The 26,560-nt window shown below is 40.6% G+C and overlaps 1 protein-coding gene across 4 annotated transcripts in view; it reads left to right on the forward strand.

The window, feature by feature from the left end:
* Positions 1-386: 386 nt before the first annotated feature.
* Positions 387-26,560, forward strand: part of GRIA4 (glutamate ionotropic receptor AMPA type subunit 4) — a 285,499-nt gene continuing 259,325 nt past the window's right edge. For all 4 annotated transcript variants that reach the window (XM_024206590.2, XM_024206586.2, XM_024206587.2 and 1 more), the window contains exons 1-2: positions 387-710; positions 1,794-1,952. In XM_024206590.2, coding sequence (XP_024062358.1) covers positions 623-710; positions 1,794-1,952 — 247 coding nt within the window. In that variant the 5' untranslated portion in view covers positions 387-622. The remainder of the gene's footprint in view (positions 711-1,793; positions 1,953-26,560) is intronic.

The following is a 26,560-nucleotide window of genomic DNA, read 5'->3' on the forward strand; positions in this document are numbered from 1 at the left end:
CTGTTCTCCTGGGGACAAACTTCATTGCTGCTGCTGCTGCTCTAGCCGGGTGTGTATATGCTGGTGGGAGAGAGAAGGCGCATCCCCCTTGTTGTCCTCTGGAGCCTCCGCTGCTGTGGTTGCTTTATTTATCTGTGGCTCGAAAGGCGTTTCGAGAGTGGGGTGCACTGGAGAGAGACCGAGGAAGCCGTGTGTGTGTGCGCGCGCGCCTCTCTCTCTCTCTGCTTGTGTTTATGGGAGGGGGGAGGGGGGGGGGAGATAGCGCATGTCTCATCTCTCAGTGCAGCCACTAGACGCTCCCACCACCACCAAACTCTCCACCATCTTTTGCATGTGCAACATTTGCAGCCGGACAGAAACCTCTCCCAGGGCTATGGAGACTGCGGGAAAAATCCGGCTCAGCAGGATGGATTGCTAAAAAACCATTAAAAAAAATTAAAAGAAAAAAAAAAGAAAGAAAAAAGGAAGGAGGGAAAAAAACTCTTCTCTTTTCTCCCCCTCCCCTTTGAATTCATTTTTATTCTTAATTTTGTTTGTAGCCACCTCGTCCTCAATGCCTCTCTGAGCAGCATCTAGCGAGAGAGAGAGAGAGATAAGGAGATACAGAGAGGCAAAAGAGAAGATGAGGATTATTTGCAGACAGCTTGTCTTCTTGTTTTCTGGCTTTTGGGGACTAGCAATGGGAGCTTTCCCTAGCAGTGTGCAAATAGGTAAGCGCTGCATTGGGCTGGGTGCATGTGTCAAGTGTTCCAATCCTTTCCAAAGTGAGTTAGAAACCAGGGGCTGAATGAAGCTGCAAGATTTCTTCCCTCTACCCCCTCGGGAAAGCGTGTGTGCGCGGGGTGGTGGTGGTGAGGTTGTATGGAGAGGGGTTGGTTTTCTGTGGAAAAATTCATTTTAACTCCGTGATCCTGGGGGAGGGGGTTGTGCGGTATTAGAATAAGTTGTGAAGATTCCCCCCCCCCCGCGCTCTCTTTAATTGAGACCCCTGTTTCTTCTGCTTCCTGGGGGGATGGCGAGTTGTTTGAAAGCCGGTTTCCCATGCACTGGCCAGTGCAGGAGCTTATTTGCCATGGGGAGCGAGAGGCTGCTGGCTTTTCCTTTCCCTTTCCATAGTTCGAAAGTTTAGGATTTTGGATTGTGTCCCCCCCCCCCCCCGATCCTGTGTCTCCGTCCCCACTCGCTGGCCCTCTCGCACATTTCCCCTTCCCTTCTTTTCTGACGGGGCGCAGTTATTTGAATTCCTTCCAGCTCAGCTCCATCACTGCATCATTTCTCGTGCACTCCGAAAGATGCTGCTAATAAGCCTGAGCTGCTGCTGCTCTCTGCCCGCACCTGGGCTGCAGAGGAGCAAAGTTCATTCATTACCTGCCTGCTCAGTATAGAGCCTCCTTGTTTCTAATCGAAGAAGCTTCGCTCTCCTTAATCTGCCCGCCACTTAAGGCGAAGGAGGATGCTGAGTAGCTGATTTAGCAACGCGTTCAGTATCCTGGAGATGGAGGCTAGATGGTTTCAAAGGTCACTGCAATCATGACAAATCTGGGTATTTAAATATGAAAGGCTAGGACCCGCGGAAGCAGGAATAGAGCCTGAATGCAGCTGGGAGGTTAACATGGCTTTAGGACAGTGATTTAAGGTAGTGGCTGTGATTATGAATAGGATTAGTTCATGTATCCCTAGACGTGCTAGGACCAGTATTACTGAGTAGCTTTGGGAGAGGTAGTTGGCCGGTTTCATAGTATAGTGGTTGGCTTGTAAATAATTGACTCTTGCTTCCTTTGCTGTTTTTGTAGGTGGTCTCTTCATCAGAAACACAGATCAGGAATATACTGCTTTTCGATTAGCAATTTTTCTTCATAATACCAGCCCCAACGTCTCTGAAGCACCTTTTAATTTGGTTCCTCACGTAGACAACATTGAAACAGCTAACAGCTTCGCTGTAACAAATGCCTGTAAGTAAATGTGCCATTGATCTGGTCAAGTTATGAGTAAATTACAGTGAAATTAAGACGAGACCACATAATTACCTTGTATAAAACAATCTATTTCAAGTCAGCTGCTCTGTTAGAAAAAGGGGGGGGGGAGAATCCTCCTTAGTTTCTAACCTTAGCAACATCCCCTCTCCTGCTTTGTGCTGACTAACTGAATGTGACATTTACTTTAGTGTTATTACTGTAGTTTCTTGCTTTCTGGTTTCTATGGAGATGGATTTTGCAGTTGTAAAGAAAAATTGTGAATTATGAATGTCTCTGATGCTGTTAGGCATGGTGCGTCTTGCCTGCATTTGAAAAGACACCATAATATTTGTGATCACAAGTGCTCTTCTAATGGCTAAAAGGGGACAGTGAAGCAATGGTGTGCAGGATAATATATTTGAGGAGGTTGACGCTGCAGTTCATCTAGTGATGTCACTCGAGCCTGCCCTGCTCTTATATTCTGGGTTGTAAATGTCTCTTATTATCTCCTAATGCATACATCCTGTGGGTATGTCTCCATGCAGCCACACATTGGTGCCAGATCAAGTTAGTATCCGATCTACTTGATTTCACAAACCACCCCAACTGGAACTATTATTCCCCTCCCCCAGTCTGTGCACACTTTCTCATTAAAAAGAGATGCTCTTGCCCAATGGGATACATATTTAAAAAAAAAATAAATAAAGTATAGTTGAACTTCCACATTTACAGCACCTCTGGTTCCTTCAACACTGGGTAGAATACCTGCTTAATGCTGCTTAATGTCTGAGAGCCAGGAAGAATTTGTTTTTCTGTCAGACTTCATAAGAGATATTCATTTTACAGTGTAGGGCAAAATGATTTAGTGGTACAGAGCTTAATACCTCTAAAATCGCCGCTCCTTCTGTATACATATTTTAGGATTCAAATTCCATGTTTTTTCTCAGTGGTTTCCCAAGAATGAATTGCCCCAGGAACTAAGAGCACTGAGCAATATTGCTTACAGAGAATTTAAAATAGAAACAGATTGGAGAAGGTTTTCCTGTTCAGTGTGCCTTTAAAATGCATACAATATTTCTTTAGTTATCTGGGTTCTCACATCCATTTCTTTCATACTTTTAATATATGTGTATTGTATGCACAGCACATTTCACATTTTAGAACATATGGGCTGCCTGTTAAATGTATGTATATAATTCTTTGCTACTCCAAGTTTCAGATGACCATGTCACCTCATTTAACAAGAAAAGCTTCTATGTTGGCAAAATGACACCGGTGCATATATACAGAAAAGATTTATGCCCCCCTGAGCGTGAATTCTGTATTAAGCAAGGTATTAGTTGTTTAATGCTAAAATCAACTCCAAATTAAGTAAAGGAGGAAGGAGTTTTAAAAAGTGCTTTTAAAAGTAGATAGAATGATATTAGATCCACCCAAGTGTGTTTCACTGAGAAATAGTGCATTGCATATGACCTTTTGCAGGCGCTGCTCATTTATTATTGACTTAGAATTGATACAATGGATTTTGAAATATTTTTTGTTTTAGTTTTTGGTTTTGGTTTAGGTTTTTCTAAGCATTTGTACTTTAAATTATAACTAAAACCAGTTGTCTGTGAATCTGCCTTCACTTCAGTCCTTTCAAATGATTTTAATGGCTGTTATTAAACTTTGAGCCCAAAACTATTGCTACAGCATTAGGTAGAACAATACTGGGTTTAATAATAACTCTGATCTGCATACATTTAAAACTTGTATCTGTGACTGAACTAATTCTGCATATAAGACACCAACATTTTAGGTACAAAAAGTATATTCTCTAACTTCCTCTTCATTTAAACTGTTCACAGTTGCTCCTTTAGCTCTCTTTCCACCATCTTCCCCATATGTTATGTTTAATTTGCATTATTTTAACTGATGAAAAAACGGTTCCTTTATATTTGCTGCCACTTATGGAAAGAGTGACTCAGACCCTGATCAAAACAAAATGTATAGCGAAGACAGTCTTGCAATTCTAAGCAATTTAGTGATTCATAGATGCTAAATATGGACAATATACAGAAATGAAAAAACAAACAAGTATATGTATATGTAATTATACATATGTCTGTATGCATTTGGTAGCCCCAACTCTGCAGGCCTTATTCAGGCAAATCTCCCACTTAAATCAATATGTATTTTTATCCAAACATTAGTAATTGTATTTATGTCATATTTTACAGTTCTCTATGCTGATAGGTCTAATTGTGTTTCTTGTATTTATTTTTGTCTAAAATATTTGAATAGTGGGGAATATATATATTTTTTTAAAAGTGCCCCTCCCAGTGAAGTACAGCCAAACTGACTGACAAATGAATGAACATATCACATGTCCTTTAAGCTAAATATGAGCAGAATCCTGCAAAAATCAATTGTCTGATAGCTGTAGGACACAGGCATCCATGTGATTGAATTTGTTGGGTTGACAGAGGCTTCCAAAGCACAGATGTGTGAGATTTTCTAATCTAATTAAAGATAAAAAGTCTGCATTAAGTAATATCATGGCAATCCATATATATATGTGTATATATGAAATAATACCTCTGTACTAAACCAATGTGGAAATACTGGCTTTGGCTCTTATCATTGTATAGAATTAAATTAGAGCACACATGCCTCAAAATGATACAGTACAATAGGCTTAAAGCTACTGGACTGAAATGAATATTCATGTGAGGTCAAGCGTAAAGATCTAAGACGTGACCAGTTAGCTTTATTTTCATTTCTATTTCAATGCAGAGGTTACTCATAAAACTGCAGTGTTTGGCCCATTCCATGTATTAAGGACAATAAACAGGACATGTTACAGGTTTATGGCTTGTATGTTGGTCAAATCATGGCAAATCATGTGAATATTTTGTTTGTCTTTCCAATAGACTAAAACAGTAGAGTGTCTGCTTCTTATGTACCATGATGTTTATCCAGGAATACTTTTGGAATTAAGATCTTTCTCTGTGTTCAGTTTTATATACATTGTGATGGTCTGTATTTGTTTTGGCTTTTAATAGCCCCAGAACCATCACATTTTTTCTTATAAATCCTGCATTCTTGAGAAACAGGTCATTTTAGCAGATAGATTTTATTGTAGTTCAAATAAAATTGACCTGATTTGCACCAGCGTGGGTTTACCCCCTGTGCTGGTGTCTTATTTAAATCCTCTTCATTTCTTTTATATTACATGCATTATTCAGAGAATCTCTTTTACTGACAGAAGGAACTGAAATTATTGCAAAACATGGATCTTACAAGATTTTGACTCATCAGAACATACTAATCGTAAAAAAGCTGTAATATTTGACTAATAGCATACATTTGTTTGCACGTTGTATGCAGACATTTTTGCTTGTGATTAAAGGTCCAACTTCAATTATGTTTCAAATATAAGAGCTATGCATTTATGTTTGGAACAGATAGTACATATTTATTCCTTAGCTAAATGTAAAAGGACTTCTTTCATTACATGCTATCCTCTATATTTCACTAATGCACTTCAACAATTCTATCAACATAATATGACCATGTTTTAAAGCCATTTGGATACTTTAGAGAAACAGTTGAAGTTGTATAATTCTACAAAAAGCAATTTGCCCACCAGAAGTATCCATGTCTTGTGCTGTGGGTATGGATATTCTTCAGCTGCAAAATTAAAACTTCTTAATGAATAGCCAGTCTTGCAATGCTAGTGGAGGACAACGCTGAATCAGAAAAAAGTAATATTGAAAAAGTGTGGTCAACATTTTTCTAAAAATAAAGTCTTTCCTGAGTGAGAGCTTCAGGTTTCCTTCACATGCACTCTTAGCCAGATCAATACATTAGTGATAAGTATCATATTTGCCAAATTGGCCACTCTTCTCCTACCAGACCACGTTATTCTGCTCTTAACCATGACTTTAATCTCAGACAGAGACTATCCAGCAAAGGATATAACTTTTTTTTTAATTAAATATCACTTGGTAAGGAAAAAACAGGAGCTTATTTTCTGTAAGAAAATTCCATAGGTAGGACTAAATTTCCTGTTTCACCAGGAGTTTTAATTTTTGCCTGTTCTTATTTTAGAATGTAGTGCTCCTGACTAATGCAGAATTGATGGCCCTAGAAACAGAGAGGGTCTGATACTGTCTCATTGAAATGAACAGAAGCTCACCATTGACTTCAGAGTGCGGGATCGGGCCCCATACAGAACAGACAGGCAGAGTGTATGCTCCCCTGCTCTCACTGGTCTATGAATGTACATTATCCTGACATGGAGCAGTTGGGGCTGGGCGGGTAGTGTGGTGTCTATGCCCTTTCCATGATAGGCCTTTCTGCTAACACTTCCAAAAGGATTACCAAGTGGATTTAACGATAATGGTGATTTTAAATTGTGGATATCTGTCAATTTGACTTATTTTACATAAGCCACCAAAGAGCCCTTGGGTAGTATCAGCTTTCATTTGCCAAGCTGCCTAGCAATGGGATTTTCATTAAATTTGCTTATTAACTCAGTTTAAACAATTACACCTCAGTTCAGCACTAGGAGTGTAACCATCATTTAATAATCAACTTTGTTTAAAAACATAGTGGTGTTCTTTAATTAGGGATCAAGGCTGCGTGGGACTGACTGGCAAATTACTTATTTTGCCCTCAAGAACAGTACAATATTCCCAATGGCTAAGATCTGGAGTGTACTGAAAATTAGTACTGTATAGGCAAGCTTAAACTGTGGGGGTAAATATTGTGTCAGATGGACAGAAGACTAACTTTGTTGTTAAAATCCTGTTTCAGAAGGATTAGATCTATTACAAAATCCCATTCCAAAATTATTATTTTTTTAGTAAATGAACTTTATTGTAAGTTAGACCCTTATTACTTAAACTGATCTCTCGCATGATTTCTTTAACTATCACTTGCTGGTAGATTCAAAGAATATAGCTGCTATCGACTTTAAGAGGAGTTATGTACACACATGAGGAGAACAAACTCCTCATAGAGCAAATGTTTTAGCTTAAGTCTTTGTTTGCATGCTCTCTGTGAAACAATTCTGCAGCAGACAACAAATCCACCTTCAATCGTTCCACTTTTAAAATAAGGATTTAGTCTTCAAGGTTATTGTCAGGAAAATAAATTATCTGGCCTTCACTAAAACATAGTCAAATTTCCTCAGTGAGAATTCAAAAAGAAACTCTCTTCTGGCAAAAGACCACCTTGGCTTAACCACGAGATCTTGCATGATCTAAAAAATAAAAAGGAGTCATATAAAAAATGGAAACTAGGACAGATTACAAAGGATGAATATAGGCAAACAACACAGGAATGCAGGGGCAAGATTAGAAAGGCAAAGGCACAAAATGAGCTCAAACTAGCTACGGGAATAAAGGGGAACAAGAAGACTTTTTATCAATACATTAGAAGCAAGAGGAAGACCAAAGACAGGGTAGGCCCACTGCTTAGTGAAGAGGGAGAAACAGTAACAGGAAACTTGGAAATGGCAGAGATGCTTAATGACTTCTTTGTTTCGGTCTTCACCGAGAAGTCTGAAGGAATGCCTCACCTAGTGAATGCTAATGGGAAGGGGGTAGGTTTAGCAGATAAAATAAAAAAAGAACAAGTTAAAAATCACTTAGAAAAGTTAGATGCCTGCAAGTCACCAGGGCCTGATGAAATGCATCCTAGAATACTCAAGGAGCTAATAGAGGAGGTATCTGAGCCTCTAGCTATTATCTTTGGAAAATCATGGGAGACGGGAGAGATTCCAGAAGACTGGAAAAGGGCAAATATAGTGCCCATCTATAAAAAGGGAAATAAAAACAACCCAGGAAACTACAGACCAGTTAGTTTAACTTCTGTGCCAGGGAAGATAATGGAGCAAGTAATTAAGGAAATCATCTGCAAACACGTGGAAGGTGGTAAGGTGATAGGGAACAGCCAGCACGGATTTGTAAAGAACAAATCATGTCAAACCAATCTGATAGCTTTCTTCGATAGGATAACGAGTCTTGTGGATAAGGGAGAAGCTGTGGATGTGGTATACCTAGACTTTAGTAAGGCATTTGATACGGTCTCGCATGATATTCTTATCGACAAACTAGGCAAATACAATTTAGATGGGGCTACTATAAGGTGGGTGCATAACTGGCTGGATAACCGTACTCAGAGAGTTGTTATTAATGGTTCCCAATCCTGCTGGAAAGGCATAACGAGTGGGGTTCCGCAGGGGTCTGTTTTTGGACCGGCTCTGTTCAATATCTTCATTAACGACTTAGATATTGGTATAGAAAGTACGATTATTAAGTTTGCGGATGATACCAAACTGGGAGGGATTGCAACTGCTTTGGAGGACAGGGTCATAATTCAAAATGATCTGGACAAATTGGAGAAATGGTCTGAGGTAAACAGGATGAAGTTTAACAAAGACAAATGCAAAGTGCTCCACTTAGGAAGAAAAAATCAGTTTCACACATACAGAATGGGAAGAGACTGTCTAGGAAGGAGCACGGCAGAAAGGGATCTAGGGGTTATAGTGGACCACAAGCTAAATATGAGTCAACAGTGTGATGCTGTTGCAAAAAAAGCAAACGTGATTCTGGGATGTATTAACAGGTGTGTTGTGAGCAAGACACGAGAAGTCATTCTTCCGCTCTACTCTGCTCTGGTTAGGCCTCAGCTGGAGTATTGTGTCCAGTTCTGGGCACCGCATTTCAAGAAAGATGTGGAGAAATTGGAAAGGGTCCAGAGAAGAGCAACAAGAATGATTAAAGGTCTTGAGAACATGACCTATGAAGCAAGGCTGAAAGAATTGGGTTTGTTTAGTTTGGAAAAGAGAAGACTGAGAGGGGACATGATAGCAGTTTTCAGGTATCTAAAAGGGTGTCATAAGGAGGAGGGAGAAAACTTGTTCACCTTAGCCTCTGAGGATAGAACAAGAAGCAATGGGCTTAAACTGCAGCAAGGGAGGTCTAGGTTGGACATTAGGAAAAAGTTCCTAACTGTCAGGGTGGTTAAACACTGGAATAAATTGCCTAGGGAGGTTGTGGAATCTCCATCTCTGGAGATATTTAAGAGTAGGTTAGATAAATGTCTATCAGGGATGGTCTAGACAGTATTTGGTCCTGCCATGCGGGCAGGGGACTGGACTCGATGACCTCTCGAGGTCCCTTCCAGTCCTAGAATCTATGAATCTATGAATCTATGAAATAAGGCATTCATCATAGCATTCTTCATCTTATTGGATTGACTAAAAGTATAACCTCAGGAGCATTGTTATAGGATACAAAAATCATTTCATCTTCCTTTTGGAAGATTAGTAGGAAAGATTCAGTTTCTCTATTTCTTCTGCAGATGCCAGTGCAATGCAGTCCCTCTTGCTCAGAATGAACCAGTTTAACAAGTAAATTAAACTGATTCACTTCAGCAATCTCAGGGCACATCTACACTATGGGTGCTACAGCTTCCTGCATTGTCAGACAGGGCCGACGAGAGCGGGGGGGAAGCTGGTACAAATTACCGGGGCCCTGCGGTCCGGAAGGGGGCCCAGGGCCGGCTTCCCCGGCTTCTCCCCCCCGCCCTCCGTCGGCCCTGTTTAGCTGGTCCGCTGTTGCTGGGGGGCCCGAAAAAAATTTTTCACCGGGACCCGAACCCGCTCTCAATGGCCCTGTTGACAGAAGGGGTTTGTCCATCAGTGTAGGTAAATCCACGTAACCAAGCAGCAGTAGCTAAGCTGACAGAAGAACTCTTTTGTTGACCTAGATGCATCTGCATCGGGTATTAGATTGGCTTAACTATGGTGCCCAGGGGTGTTATTTTTTCATGCCCCTGAGTGATGTAGCTATGTCAATCTAAATTTTAGGTGTAGACCAGTCAAAAGAGCTCGTGCACTTCATTTTTAGGTCATGTTGTTTTGAGATTGTTCCTGAAAGGGGGAAGCAGTCTGGTTCCATTTCTGAACAATTTGGGATCATTTTGGGTGAATTGTGCCGCTCCCGATTTGAACCCGGGGAACTTGTCTGGATTTCCAGTATTTACTTCTACTTGATAATACGGAAGCTTCAAATTGCACAGGGGGCAGAATGTGTGCTGAAAGAGCTTAAGCATTTAACTGCAGCATATTTAGCAAATTGCTGCATCACCTTTCTAATCAATGTGAGGCTTTTTAACCATTCTTGCACCAATGGATGAAATGGACCAGACTTGGTGTGTAGAAGGCTTGGAGTGTACTCTTTAATAGTTGTTTACACTATTCTTTCAGCAATAGCAGCATCATTTACATTCACCTGTTATTTTTATTATTTAAAAAGGTTGGGCCAAATATTCCTCTTGTTTGGGTCTTGTTCCTGCTTGATGTTAATGGGAGTTTTATCATTGATTTCAAGTGATGGCATATCAGGCCTTTACACCAGAGCAAGCCTGATGAAGTCAAAGAGATTACACAAGTGTAACTAAGAAGCAAATTGGAGCTGTGCTGTAGATTTCCAGTCTTGTGTGTGTTGTTGACTTGAGGCTATAATTTTGGACTAGTACTGTACAATATCATGCTCTCTGTTAGCATGTGTAGTACCTTCTACTACGTATACAGGCAAAACTGTACATCAGTTATCTGTATTAATGTGTGAAGATAGAGGGATATATTCTTATTTCATTTACACCCACTGTAAATCAAGGGTAATTCTACTGAACTCAATGGAATTACTCTTGATATATGTCAGTGTAATTGAGACCAATATCTGGTCCCGAAGGTGCAATGTTTGGTTAATTTCAGGGCTAGCCATATCTCTGTTTGCCAAAAATGTGTGTGTCTTTATGTAGTCTTACATTTTAAAATCATAAGATCTTTCGAGTGGCCTTTAAAAATGGATAATTATTGGTATGATGAATAAACAAGTATTTGATGGTCTGGATTCTCTAAAATGTTGAGTGCCAACAGCTTCCATTGTTAGCCACAGTAGTAAGATGCCAGATTTCAAAGAGAGCATATCTTCTGTTTAATCGTCTAAATAGAGACCACATTTTCCAAAGTACTCAGCAGCTCCTATAGTTCTCAGTGAGAGCTGCTAGGTGCTGAGTACTTTGGAAAATCTGGTCCTTATGAAAAGTCTTTGACTCTCTGTAGGTCAACTACAGCATCTTAATAGTGTCACTTCCCTGCATGAGCTTTTGTTTCTTTCATATTCTCCCTGAATGGGGAGGCTCCAGGGGAAGAAGTTCAGTCTGTGTGACTTGCTCACATAACTGCTGATTTTTTTTTTTAAATAGAAGACTGGGGATCTAAGGTGGCAATTGAGTGTCATCTTTATCTTGGCTATACAGCATAGAGACCCAACCTTTCTCCCCTCTTACTAGTTTCTCTTAGAAGTGCTGATTGTGGATAAGTTTTATGTTGACCTCACCAGGGACTATATCATGGCATATTTGTGAGCTGCTACTATTGCTGTTTCTTGGCTAGCTACACTAATATTAACAAATTCCAATGTAAAATATTGCCCCTCTTCCTATAGTGCTTATCCTGGCAAAACTCTCCTTGACTTAAATTGGAGTTTTACCTAAGTAATGATTGCAGAATTGAACACATTACTATTAAGCAATAATATGAATCAGATTTTACACAATGTAAACAGGTTCTCTCTGTTTTGATTAAGTGTTTGTCTACTTTTAAAAATGTGTAATATAGATCATTGTTTTCTTGTGTTCCATAGTCCATTTCACCTCTGTATTCATGTGCAATCATTGCTCCTGAAAAACGCAGTCTGGTGCAGTACCTTTCTGTATTCTAAAGCCATGGACATTGTGAGCGTGACTGCAGATATTTTCTATAAATACAAATAGAGCACAACAGAAATAAAAAGCACTTGAAAAAGAAAACCCACACAAGCTCATTTATTGGATGCTTTGGTGGAAAGGGGATTTGAACACATTGTGAAAACTAACATTAAATATATTAGCTTTTAGCTATTCAGAACCATTGCAGACCTTCTCTGGGATAGATTCAGTGCCTGCTCCGTTTGCAGTCTTACCACTGATATCAGTGTTTGCACAGTAATCTTTCATGCTCTTAGAGTTTGAACTTAGTTGTAAACTCAGTTTATGATTAGCCGATGAATGGCTGTAGAATAGGTGTTTTAGGGAGGCAGGGAAGCAGCTAGGTTAAGTTGTTGAAGAGAATTCTGACGTTGGGCAAGACAATTAATATGCCTTTGTCTCAGTTTCCACATCTTTTACATGGGGATAATAATACCTACTTTTGAGGTTTTGGGATAAGAGGCAAGGTATGTATGTTTGTATTATTATTATTTATTTTTTATCATATGAGGTACTTACATTTTGACAAACACGCTCCATTTTCTCTTGTCAACCTTTCACTGATATAGAATGACCGTCCCATCACACCTCAGAGTGGGATCTGTTTCCTCAGTGGGTGAAATGTTTCATGTAATACATATCCTGGGGAAAAGGCTGTCCTAAATCAAAAGGGGCTATAAAATGTAAATTATTATTTGTCCCCAACAATTTATTATTCATCTTTAACACTCTTAATCGGCAGTGCTAGCATTCATCATACTGATAGTTAATGTGATGTATGAGTCTGGACTATACTGAATTCCTGTCTGGGGAACAATATAGGGTATAAGCAAAAATGTCAGTTATTTAAACTCAGATGTAAAAATCATGTAAAAAGCATACATAAATATCCATAGCATACAAAAATTATATTCAAAATGTACATTGGTCTACTTAGCCCTCCCCTAAGAAGTTGATGGAGGGCTTAGGAGCCAGAGCTTGCAGATCTTCAGATCCTCCCTTAGTTTTTATGAATGAATCAATGGATTTTCACCTTAAGCCTGTCATTAGTGATTTCCCCAGGCCCCTTTGGACTGGAATGTTTAGGAATCTTTTGCTAGCCGTGGACTCAAGTCTTGATCACCACAACTCATTTAAACTCCAAAGTAAACATTTGGAATTTAGGAGCACAAGTCCCAATGAAAGTCAAGGGACTTGTTCTCTTGACGAACTCAGGTGTTTTTCAAAATCATTTTTTCCCCCCAAGTGCCTAAAAATAAGTCCGTTCCAGCATGGCTGCTTCCATTTCAGATTGGTGGTGCACCTGATTAAAGATGAGTCTGCCTAGGTCAGGTCCATGCAACAGTGTAGAAATCTGTTGTGGCCCCAGTTGAGAGTGGCTTAGATCATGATTTCTTCAATTATTTTGGCTGCTCTCAGTATCCTTGCTGTTCTCCGTCCTGGGAAATTAAAGCAACAAGATAAGAATTACCCTTTTAAAAGAAATATATTTATATGTAAATGTCTATGGTGTGAGCTCTTATAGAAATAAGATGTCTGGTGGAGGCACAGCTGGTTCAAAGCCAGTATGGGATATGCACCAATAGCTTCTGGCCATGTTCTGCTATCAGCAACACTTTGAACAAAGAAGGGCAATTAAATAAATGGTGGGGGGAGATAGCCATCCACCCTCAAATTATGCTCTTCATAGATTCCTAGATTTTAAGATTAAAATGGACTATTATGATCATCTTGTCTGACTTCTGCATAAGAAAAGCCAAAGAACTTCACCCAGTAATTTCTGCATCAAGCCCATAACTTCTGTTTGAGCTGTAGCACATTTTTGTTTGAGCTGTAGCACATCTTTTAGAAATAAATCTGAGCTTGATTTAAAGACTTCAGATAATGGAGAATCCGTCATATCCCTGGAAAAGTTATGTCGTCATCCACATGTCATTTTGACGCATCATCGACCATCTCTCCCTTTGCACTGAACATAATGGACATGCACAATAGGAAATCAACTAAAATGTCATTCTGCGTACCAGGTTTGTTATGGGTCTTATATTTAGAGAATTGTAGGTGTCAGCACAACCTTAATCCAGCTGTTGTGGTCCATATATTCTGGACCCTAAAGATCTATAGGTGGTTGGTTGTCTGTATGAATTCCCTGTCCAGAGTCAAAATTGGAGGCTAAGATTTATTTAGTGGCAAGACATTTTTGCCTTGTAGTGGAATAAAAATGTTCCCTTGAGATACACTTCCAGTTGTCCCAGAGAATTGATTTTTTTTCTACCTAAAGCAGGAACATCTCCTAAACCCACAGCACAGATTTCTACACTAGGAACCATGGGAACAAGAGCTGAATGAATGCATCTGAAGGATATGGATGAATACTCTTGCAAATAAAACAAACTGATTCACATCACCAGTATTCACAACCCCTTTTCCTCACTTATTTGCAAATGTAACCCACCGGTCAGGGTGTGTTACACGTCCCCCTCTTTGTCTGATATGAATCTGTTACATCTCTTAGCTACGGAGCCTTGGTATTCAGCTTAAGATGTGAAGACCTATGCATTTAGTTGTGGAGTCCCTTATTTAATCCCTGGTGTGTCGGACAAGATGACAGCCTGCCCTCAAACATTGCGAGGAATGAGATTTTATACACAAGAGTATTTGCAGAAAGCAAAAGCACAAATAATCGAACACTAGAAGTAACCCCATAGCCATCTTCAAAGATTTGTTGAACTATTCTGAATAGCAAACAGTTTTGTAAGTAGAAAGAGGGACTGACTTTTCCTGCTTATATAGCTTAGGTCATTAAATCAGGGAACTGAAACAATAACTAGCTTTGACCATTGATCACATGGCACAAATAGCAAATCACCAACAGCAAGTACTGGCAGTGTCCAGTTTGCAAACAATCCAGGGCTAAATTATGTTTGCATAAATTATTCATTAAATAATTATTATTAACACATCTGCAAATATCACGATTTGTTCATGGGTAATTCATGAACAGAAGAAATAGGCTAAATTAATGAAATAATATATTTACAACGAATAATTCATTCAGCTCTGCTAGGAATTCTGCCTGGAGATCTGGACTCCAAAGCACATGTTGTGGCAAATACTTGTCTTCAGCTCTTTAAAGACCTTGTTACAGTCAGGCCTGGTCATTAGGGTCTAATGAGTCTAAGCCCCACCAATAGTGTCACCTGCATAGTATGGACTGTGTACTGCAGGATGCATTACCACCTGCTGCACAGAGTGGCTCCTGGTGAGGCTGGAACGTCTCCGGTCCCTAGAGGCTGCACGTATATCTGTTCCTACTAGTGGACTTCTGGCCTGTAGCATATAAAGCCCAGGCAGCAGAAAAGAGGAGGCACAAAGGGGGGATACAGACTTTGGAGCTATTTGAGATCATATGCACATGCTCCTTGCTGCCTCTGCTCTTGAATTTTCAGACCCAGAAACAAGAGCGGGGGTTCTGAGCTGGGGGAGGTGAGCTTCTGAGTTTGGTGGGTGTCACATGGGTAGGGAAGGAGCTGTGAGCCTGGGGATGGGTTTTGTGGAAGAGCAGGGGAGAGGGGAGGAGTGTTCTGAGTCCTGGGATGTTGGGTGGGGGAGCATTCTGATGTTTGAAAAGACTAAGGAGGAAGGGTGGAAGGGGAATGGGTCACCAGTCCAAAGGGTGATGTGTGGCCAGGTATTTCTGTGCTGAACCAGAGGGATCTGAGGCGATTGGGGAGTTCAGAACTGGACATGTGGATGGGCTGGGTTGGCAGGTTGAGTGCAGAGGGGAATGGAGTGAGCTGGCCAGTGAGGCTGTCAGTTAACAGATGTGTATGTCCACGGGGTGGTAGGATCAGAGGTAGACTGCAGAAGGAGAACTTGGGAATTGGCAAGAATGGTGAAGGGGTGACAGAGGAATAAATAATATTTTCCCCCACTCTTCCCTTTACTGTAAAGGGCCCTAGCTTTTAATTCTGAAATGGGGACAAGCTGTGAGAAGGAATGTCAGTGCCCTCTTTACTTTGCACTTCCCCACCGACCTCCCCTGTCTCCCATCAGAATGCTCCCCACTGGCATCAGCATGTCCGTTTTTCACTTGATCAACCTGCTGAGGATCGTGCATGTGCGTTAGAGAGAATTTGCAAGCAACAACCTCATCATTTATTTTGGGCCCTGGCTGCCAATGGATGCAGCAGAAAAGATTCTTCATGATCTCCCTAATAAGTACCTGAGAGGTGCTGGAAGATGGCAAAATGGCAGACACCTAGAATTGGTCAAGGGAGGAATTCCCTCTCCCTACACTCCCCCACACACAAACACACATCTAGGAACAGACAGTTCTGTTACAGTTACGGCATACTGTAAAAACATTTTGCAGAATGACATTTTATATTAGGCTTTAGCACAGAGGTCCTGTAGAACAGATAAATTGAGTCCAGATACCTACCAGCATGATGGCATTAGCCCTTTAAGGAACTGTGTGTGTGGGGGGGGAAACAGAGGGTAAAGAATTTGTTTCCCTGATATGCATCGGAAAGAACTGGGGTCTTTGCAAAAGCTCAGAGAAAATTTGCCTGTTTGTGCTTCCTGTCCTTCAGCATTTCTGACTGTCATCTAATGTCTCAGCTTGCTCCCATCTCAGCCAGTCCACCATTGACTCGTCCTTGATCAGTATTTTAATATTTTTAAAGGTGCGGATGGTGGTTATACCACAAAAGACAATCTGTACAGATGGATTGGATTTCTCTCCTCCATTCTTCTTTGGGATTCTGACAGATATGGAAGGAGTCCTGCATTCTCATTTCCTGATGAAAGCCCTGAGTGCTCATCATTCTTTCAGTTACTGTTTATGATAGGAATCTTCTGCACTTTAGTTCTGCTGGCAAGCAGAGCTTCAGATCTTAATCGCATTTCCTTTGCCAGCCTTTTACATACTATGCTAAAGGGGAAGCTAGTGGAAAGTCATCTGAGCAATCACAATAACAGGATCATAATTATAATGCTCTATACTCATACACAACCTGAGATTAAAATGAGGTCAGTCATGACACTATGCATGTGAAAAGGTGCGGCTTTTCCCTACATTCTGTGGTCAACAGGAGCATCTGATAATGACCATATTGTCTGGCTCCCACTGGGCTTTGGCATCGTCACTTTGAGCCTAGCTGTCAACTTCTTACACTAGTCAGCATTTAGATGCACAAATAAATTCATTAAAATCAGTGGGGCTACTCAAGTGAGGAACTACTTACCAGTGTGAGCAGGGAGGGGGGTTTCACTGCCTGATATTTAAATATGGAGAGATATTAAAGTATATATTGTAACATCTATCTACCTTCATTACAAAGGGAGATTCAGTTACAGAAGATATATTCTTCACTCAATTGCATGTGTAACTCCCATTCACATTAATGAGAGTTAAGTATGTGCACCAAGAGTTGTAACCTATAGGATCAGCTATTAGAATATTGTTTTATTAAGCTATGTATTAAGATGATGCACTGCTCCACTCTTCTGTCCTTTCCCAGTCCTTTTTGTCAAAGTAGTCTCCAAGAACTGTTAGAAGTTATTGACTGTGAAAAGCGAGTGGTTTGTACCTACTTCAGTAAGATCCACTGGGCCCTTTCCCAGCCACAAAAGCGTTTTCCACAATTAATTAAAATTTAAAAGTTTAACTTGCACCTTCTTTTTGTGGTAAACCACAAATGCTTCTCAAAAGTTTGCACCGGTTATTGCAGCAAGTAAACTCAGACGATGATATCCTTAAAAATGTGTGTAATCGTCACAAACTGATGCAATATTTTCCTCTATGAGAAAAAGGTGGCAAAGTGATTTAAAGTCATATATTCATATTGATATTTAAAGGTATTTTTTTGGAATGGTGCATACCATTCTATTGGTATATTTGGCCTAGGACTTTAGGGCAACCAGCATTCATTGGCTGGCTCAAGCAGCAGCCATTTCCCCTTCATATTCAGCCTGTTCAACTGTTTAGTATGGGAGGGGAACAGGACCATGAACCCTAACCCCTCCCTGCATGCTACTTACCTCCAGCAGCACTGATTTGCAGCAGGTCTTACACTCAGGGGAGTACAAGGGCTGCCACCTTTGGGTACAAGAGACCAAAGTGACAGGTCACCCTGAAGCAAATATTATTTTAATGCGACCCAGAATTCCCTCCAGCATTTTAGGAAAGGGTTGTCTGTGAGGTAGGCTATAGGAAAAATTAAGCAAGTAGATGAGAATCTAAAATGTTTGAATACCTTAAAAATTCTTGTGAATCCTTAATTTTGGAATTATCTTGGACTGATCTAAACATATAGGAGATGCCTTGAAGGAAGAGAATTTTAGAGCATGATGGGTCTTCCATCGATAGGTGTTTGGGAGGAAATCCCTAATACCACCCAAAAGGTGTATATTTGGAGGAAAATTGTTAGATGCAAGTTATCGTCAAGTTCAGGTTGGAATTATTGTTGCAAAAAGCTTGTGTAGATGTGTGGCCAAGAGGGAGCTCTGTCTCTGCAGGAGTTTTTACACTTCTTTCAGCTAATTCAAAGATCCAAATACTAAATCTAGCACTCAGGGAGAGCTTGTGGATTTATGACAGTCCCTGAAGGACTTTGGCTCACAGCTATTCATATAGGTAATTTATAAAATTTATGATAGAAATAATAATTCTGCGATAATATTCTTCATTTTGCTTTTTCAGCGCACAGTGTGTGAGAGAACAAAACCAAATGGAAATTTCTTAGACAAAAACCTGGGCTCAGTTTTGCTCTTGCTTTAATCCAAAGTAGTTCCATTGACTTCCTGGGGGTTATTCAGGATTTATAATGGTGTGATGGAGAACACAATTTGGCCCATAGCTGCAATATGTGTTGTTCAGGTATATTGTATTTTGTGCAGGGATCTCTCTAACAGTTTTTCATTTAAAAAAAAAAAACAAAAACTTACCAGTGATGGTGCTGGGACACTGCCCTTTCCTTCTTTCTACTCTCATTCTCTCAGATATCTTACATGAATATTTGGAGCATTGACTAACCCCAGTATGTGTTATTCTTCAAAGAGTGTCCAGGATCCTGTGTGGAGAGAACAGGGCTACTAGGTCTAAAAAGAAGCTGTTTAAGGAAGGGTTGGGAGCATGGCTGGATCAGGTCTCTTGCCTACAGTGAATCATAGCTGGCCCTACCCTTTCCTTGCTGGGAACCTTCCCGCCATCTCAGACTGCTCTCCCAGCATGACCAGCTTTCCTCTGATTTCCCCTGCTGACTCCTACAGAATCCAGAGAGGAGGCAGGACTGGCATGGAGTGAGGTAGAACCAGCAAGGATCTGGTAACATGAGCAGTGCCAACAACGTGAACCCATTGGCTTGTTGGAGGTGTGATGTTACTTTGATGCTCCTGAGTGGCAGGAATGGCAGGGGAGGACCTCTCCAGGAGAGGGAAAAGTGGAGAAGGACTGGGCAAGAAGATACAATTGCTGGCAGGGAGATGGGAGCCATATCTCCCTAGCTCCCACTCCTCATCTTAGAACCCAAAGGAGGAGGAGTCAGTCTTAGGATCCTACGAGTAATAACTAAACTGAATTTGAATTTCATCTGAAACAACGCTAAATAAAACAAATGAAACATTTGTCATGGCACATTGACTGAGACAAACTTAAATGCAACCATGAAGGACTTTCTCTACAAGGGAAAAGGGCACTGTTAACAGAGAGCATTTGAATTTGAATTTGTGGTTAAGGTAGTCTTATTTAAATAGACAAGCCATGACCGGAAGGAAAATCCTGATACAGAGGAGAAGGGTGGAAGAAGACATTTAAGAAAAGATAATTTGTGTGATTGTTAAATCAGGTAATGAGAGTGAAAAATCTAAAACATAGTAGTATTTGGAAAAATAGAAAATGCCTCAATATCAGGAGATGGTCAATGGGAGTTTTACTTAAGGTAAGGGCTCAGGTAGGATCTCAGGATCTGTTACATTATGAAAAATACATAGTTTCTATATTTTTAAAAAAATGTTGACTTTTAGAGAAGCTGACAAGCTCCTTTAGGATTCTAAAAATAAACAAAATGGGGGATCACCGATACAACAGAGATTTTTAATTTCTGCAAGAAACATACCGGGATGAGTGTTGCTCTGGATTGATGCCATTTCATGGCTCATTAAAGGCATGAGGAGATGTTGCTGCTTCACCATCGCACCTTAGATGTGGCAGTGATCCAGTGCAGTGCATGTGCTATAGTGCTGCATGATTCTGTTATTGCTGTTTCTGTCCCTAGTTCAGCTTTATGTTAGAATGTAGTGTTTGTGGTATTATCAAACTAATGGGCCAAATTCTGCATAAGAACGGCCATACTGGGTCAGACCAACGGTCCATCTAGCCCAATATCCTGTCTTTTGACAATGGCCAGTGTTCATTCAGAGGGAATGAACAGAACAAGTAATCATCACCTGATCCATCTCCTTTCGCCCATTCCCAGCTTCTGGCAAACAGAGGCTAGGGACACTTGGTTGTGTTGATGTAAATCCTGAATAACAGCATTGAAGTCAGCAGGAGTTGTTCCTGATTAGGGAATACCAGATCAGGACTTAGCTAAAGCCCATATTCTGCCACCCTTACTGGTGTTGAGTACTAGCTTACCCTGTGGGCCATCCCACTGATTTCAATGAGCCTGTGTCCAGCATAAGGAGCTACTTAGCTTGCTCCAGGGGTCTACTTAGAGTAAGGTGTTAATAAGCATGCATAAGGATGACAATATCTGATCTTAAATAGGTGCCCTAACCTATAAATACTACTGATCCCACCGTTTACTGCTATGAATAGTCTAATTAAAGTCATGATAGGAAGCACAGGCTGGATAACAAGTAATTTCTGAATCAGACCCTAAAAGTAGGTGATTTCTATTGCTTGTTTAAGTGATTTGAAATTAAAGGCAGTTAAACAACAACTCTGGGGTTAATATGATGTTGCCATGTCTTAAGAGTGGAGCTGTTAAGTTCTTCTACCAAGATTTCTTGAAATGCTGCCAAAAGACCAAGAGAGCTCTGTACTTTGCCTGCAACACAGAGCAACAGCTTTGTATCACACATTTATTGTGCACTTGCGTAGCGAAGACTGTAAATACCAGCTTTTAATTATCAAGTATATTTATAATTCATTAATATGAAGTAGATAAACAGACAGTGCTCGGTTTGGAATGCAAAAGGGATAAATAGAAAATAGTTGGCTGCATAGATAATAGGCTAGATATTGATGTAGAGCAAATGTGGGAGTTTTATTTCCCTTAATTTTGCTTTGCCGCAGTTACTGGTTTGAACTCTGAAATGTGACTGAGGGAGAGGTGTTTAGAGTGAAAGTAACTTACACTGCTGTAAATGTTGTCTTCTGAAATTAAGATTTAAGTTCTTTGTGAATATAGGAGCAGAAAAATGAAAACATGAGTTAATGTAAATAAGATTGTCAACATTTATTGTAATAGATGAAAGACCTGTAAGATTTTATTATATTCCCTAATAAAAATATTTCTTTAATGAACTTTCATTTAAACTTTTAGATATTTTGAATAAAATTATTCACAAAGAAAATGTTCTAGGAGAGTACTATTACGACACAATTCAATTGCCCTTATGATAAATACATATGCCCACATTTACAAATTTGAGTTTCTATAATTTAAGTATCTGAATCCATATTTAGGAATCTAAATAAGGCCCTGATCCTGCAATCACTTAAATACACACATAACTTTACTCACATGAGTAGTGCCAATGCCAATGAAGTGTTTTTTAAAGCTGCCTCAGCATTTGCAGCTGTCACTGATGTCAGTGGGAGTTTGCAGGTGCTCAGCTCTTTAGAATATCAAGTCATATAGGTGCCTAAATATGGATTTAAGAGTGAGATTTTCAAAAGCACCAGGGGACTTGTGCTCCTACATTTAGGTGCTTTTGAAAATCCCATCCTAACTGCCTAACTTTAGGCATCTAAGTTTGAAATGTTGACACGGTGAATTATAGGGATTTGCTGCCTCTTTTTCTCACATATATACATCATGGGCTACCTTAACTTTTGAATTAAATTCAAAGCTGTTGAATCAGCATCTGAGGGAAATAATACATGCAATATATCATACATGCAGCTTCTTAGTTGAGCCTGGATAATGGAACATGCTGTTATCTAACCATCAGGCTGGCTTCAGTGGAGCAACTGACTGTAAGAAAATGACAAGTAGCTAATTTTAGCTGATTAGAAATGCTCCTTGTGAATTCTTTTTGACCTAAAGATGAATATAAACTGAACCACTGCAATATACATGACCGTGCCTTCAATTATCAGCATCAGCCAAATGTAGCGTTTAACCTGTGAGTAGATAAGGGAGATGGGGATATAAAGTGAAAGCTTCCAACTGGGTTATAATTAAGACTACAATTCTAACATGGAAATTTCTAGTAAGTTTCACTGCAGAGCTATGGGAAAAGTGATAAGTCATGGAAAAGTAATCAAATAATGTAGTTTTCATGACAGCAACATACACAAGCATATAGTCAGGTACTGAAAGGTTAGGCCTGGGGAGGGGAAGTTGGAGAACAGGCCCACCCTGTGGTCACTCCATAGCAACGGCTCCTGTCCCATGGGGCTGGGCCTGGTTCCCCACTCCAAGTGTTACAACCTGGTACACAGGGTTGCAGCACAACTCGGGTTTGACCTATCTGCCCCTCTGCCTCCATTTACAGTGGGGTGGATGGGCCAAACCTAATTGGCTCTTCATCTCCATGCTCCAGGTTACAGCGCCACTCAATCTGGGGGCCTAATGAAATGTGGTTTTACAGCTGCTTCCAAAGTTTACTAATGTTATTCAAAATCACGATTTCTGTGACCATGGTTACCTCCATGATAAAATCATAGCCCAAATTATAATGTGATGTTCTTTCAACAGACGTCTCATGTACAGCATATTATATTTGCAATATAGGATACATTTTCAATGAAAAATACATATCGTTTAGAAATTCTCTGTCTGGATTCTCCAAGGAGCCAAAGAGAATTAGACACCCAGTTCCCATTGAAATTCATGGGGATTTGGGAATCTAATTCCCATAGCCTCCTTTGAAAATCCCAACCTATAAAGCTACATTTACAATCTTTCAAGTATCAGAGGGGTAGCCGTGTTAGTCTGAATCTGTAAAAAGCAACAGAGGGTCCTGTGGCACCTTTAAGACTAACAGAAGTATTGGGAGCATAAGCTTTCATGGGTAAGAACCTCACTTCTTCAATCTTTGTTACCCTTTGTCTAGGAATGAGATTTTTCCCAATGTGATTATATTAAAAATTGTTTTCTGCTTTTCAAGTATCTTTCATTTGATGATCTCAAAGCTCATTCATTATGTGAGTCTCTCTCTGCGCACGCCAGTCAGGTAGGGATGGGATAGAAGAGATCATCTCACCCACCAAAGAAATCCAGTCAACTGCTGAGTGGAACATAGTTGTTAACGATGCAGAAAAGTACATAAAAGTTTGGGGCAGGACTTGTGTCTTCCATTTCGGGTGTTTTCTGGGTGCTAAAGAACATAATAACATATGACTGGAAGGGACCTCCTGGATCATCAGGTCTGGTCTTCTGCTAATGCAGGTAATCTTTTCATATAATCCCATTCATAAATTTATCAAGCTGTTATCAAGCTGTCAGGCAGGGGCTCCAATATTTAACTCCAGGATGATCTGTAGAACATACAGGCAATAAGATGACTTCTCCATCCCCACTGCCATAGGAAGCAGTGCAGATCTAGGCCATCTCCTAGGGTTCAGAAACTAGGAGCCTGATTTTCAAAAGTGCTGAGCACTCTTCACTTCATTTGAAGTCCAATGGGAGATGTTGGTGGTCAGCCCTCTGAAAATCCAGGCCTAGATTTTGCTTACAAAACGCATTTTCTCACAAAATGCAGCCACTTCCTATTAAATTGAGCTAAAAGACATCTGGTGACCCATCTAATATGGGGTAGGCTCAGCCAGTCAGGAAAACTGAAATCATATAAGGTGACTTCAACCGTTTGAGTTCTGCTTTAGTTGCAATCTGGGAACATAAAACACACTTTAAAACTCACTTCAAAAATGTTAGGATGTCTGGAAAGTTCAAAAAATAAACTGTCCAACTCGACAGGCTGTATGTTCACAGAATCCCCCAAGACACAGAAATAGGCACAATGAGCGTATTTAACTCTGTCAGATTTGCCACAGCTCTATGTGCCAATGAGAAAAATGTGTCATCATACCCAGATTTTCTCAACAGCAGCAAGCTGTTATTGTAATAATTGACAACAAATGAAAAACAGAACAAAAAACCAGTGTGTTTAAACTACTGTACTCAGCTTTGATGGTTATTTCATGTCCTACCTTTAGTCCCTTTTTTCTTACAGCTTTTTATGGGGCATTTTTGTACACCTCTACCCTGATATAACACGACCCGATATAACACGAATTCGGATATAATGCGGTAAAGCAGTGCGCACTTCGGTAGATCAAAGCAAGTTCGATATAATGCGGGTTTACCTATAACACGGTAAGATTTTTTGGCTCCTGAGGACAGCGTTATATTGAGGTAGAGGTGTACTTATGAATTTAAATGAACTGATAGCTATCAAAACTGAAAGCATTGACTTGTCCAAAATACTTGTCCAAAACATGTGGGTACATGTTTTGCTTTATAAGGAATTACACTGTAAATTTAACTAGGGGTTGCCAGGTGTCTGGTTTTCGACTGGGCCATTAACAGTCTGGTTGCTGAAGTTGGCAGGCTCCCTGCGGCTCCCAGAAGCGGCGACATGTCCGTCTGGCTCTGAGGTGTAGGGGTGGCCAGGGGAGCTCCGTGCGCTGCCCCCACCCTGTGCGCCAGCTTTGCAACTCCCATTGGCTGGGAACCGCTGCCAATGAGAGCTGCGATGGCAGCGTCTGTGGGTGGAGGCAGTGCGTACTGCACAAAGCTGCCTAGCCACCCCTGTGCTGCTTCTGGGGAGCCCCCCGAGGTAAGCACTGCCCAGAGCCCACACCCCCTCCCACACACCAACTCCCTGCCTGAGCCCAGAGCCCCCTCCCACACTCTGAACCCCTTGGCTCCACCCCCCAGCCCAGAGCCCCCCAAACCCTTCATCCCAGAGCCTGCACCCCAATCCTCTGCCCCAGCCTGGAGCCCCCTCCCACACCCTGAACCCCTTATTTCTGGCCCCACCCCGGAGCCTGCACCCCAAGCTGGAGCCCTCACCCCCTCCTGCACCCCACCCTCCTGCCCCAGCTTGGTGAAAATGAGCGAGTGAGTGAGGATGGGGGAGAGCAAGCGACAGAGGGAAGGGCATGGAGTGAGTGGGGGGCAGGACCTCGGAGACGGGGCGGTGTAGAGGTGGGGCCTCAGAGAAGGGGCAGGTTGACAGTGTTCGGTTTTGTGCAATTAGAAAGTTGGCAACCCTAAATTTAACGATTCTACATTTTAAAAAATTATATACAAGTAAATGTCCTTGAGTTGCATCCCACAGAACATCTGATTTCCTACCTTTTCAACATAGCCTCATTTATAGGCAGTACAGCCATATCATGGTGATAATACTTAGTTCTTACAGGCCTCAGTCAAGCAAAGTATTTAAACACATGACTTGAAGTCAGTGCAACTAAACACATGCTTAAAATTAAGAATGTGTTTAAGTGCTTTGCTGGATCAGGACTATATATCACTTTTCCTCTTGATGTCTCAGTGATTTACATAGGAAGGCAAGTATTTTACAAATGGTGAAACTGAGGCACAGAGAGGTGTAATGACTTGCCTAAGGTCACACAGCAGGCCAGTGGCAGCATCAGAGAAAGAAACCCAATCTTCTGACTCCCTGATAAGTACCCTGCCAACTGTACCACACTGCAGAGCCATCCCCTTAACTCAATATATGCTATATGTCCAAAGGCACTTACGGAACTAATTAACCCTTGAGTTGTATGCTTTACTTTAAATTCAGTGCAAAGGTTGGTTTCCGCATTGAAAAACAGGAATGATCAATTCTTTAAAGAGCAAACACATTTTATAAAATGACAAATATTTAAGTGCCATTAAATCCATAAATATACATGTATGTATACATGATTTCTTTGTGTATTCTTTTGGTGCACAGGTTACACAAATCAGTATTCCTGGCAAGGTATTTTGTTTGCCATAATGAAATTTAAAAAGTAGTTAGCTTTTAAGTAAGTGATGTATAATATTTTATTGTTTGATTATTGAGCCTTCGTCAGTGTTTCCCAAAGTGTGGGGGGGCACTGCACCTGGCATAAAGGACTTGTTGAGAGATGACCTCATGCTGGGCGAACCTCTCAATTGTTCTCAAGAGTAAAAGCCAAGAATGTTGGTTTTCGTTATTTTTTAAAATCTGTTACAGTTGCAGAGAAAACATGAAATGAAAGTATCCGGTGCAGACATCTGTCTGAGCTTGCAGCCAGCCAGAAACAATAGCTCTGAGTGTTAATTGCCCCATTCATTTCAACGGGTGCTAACTCAGATGCCAGTGATGAGTTAAATCTTTAAATGACTTTAAATGTCAACAATGTTAACTATTTCTCTACTAATCAATACAAATAAGAAATGAGAGGAAGTATATTAGAGAGATCTAAAATAAGGGAAGGACTTTTAACAACACATGGCGAAGCAGAAGATGGGGCACAGTTGGTTTCATTTTCCTGCAGGGGACTCAACTTTCAAAAGTTTGGGAAGTACTGGCTTAAGTGAAAAGCTATATGTGGCAAGACTTTGGGCCGGTCTACACTGGGG

The sequence above is a fragment of the Terrapene carolina genome, unplaced genomic scaffold (genome assembly GCF_002925995.2).
Source record: "Terrapene carolina triunguis isolate 2854851 unplaced genomic scaffold, T_m_triunguis-2.0 Scaffold138, whole genome shotgun sequence".
Taxonomy (NCBI): domain Eukaryota; kingdom Metazoa; phylum Chordata; order Testudines; family Emydidae; genus Terrapene; species Terrapene triunguis.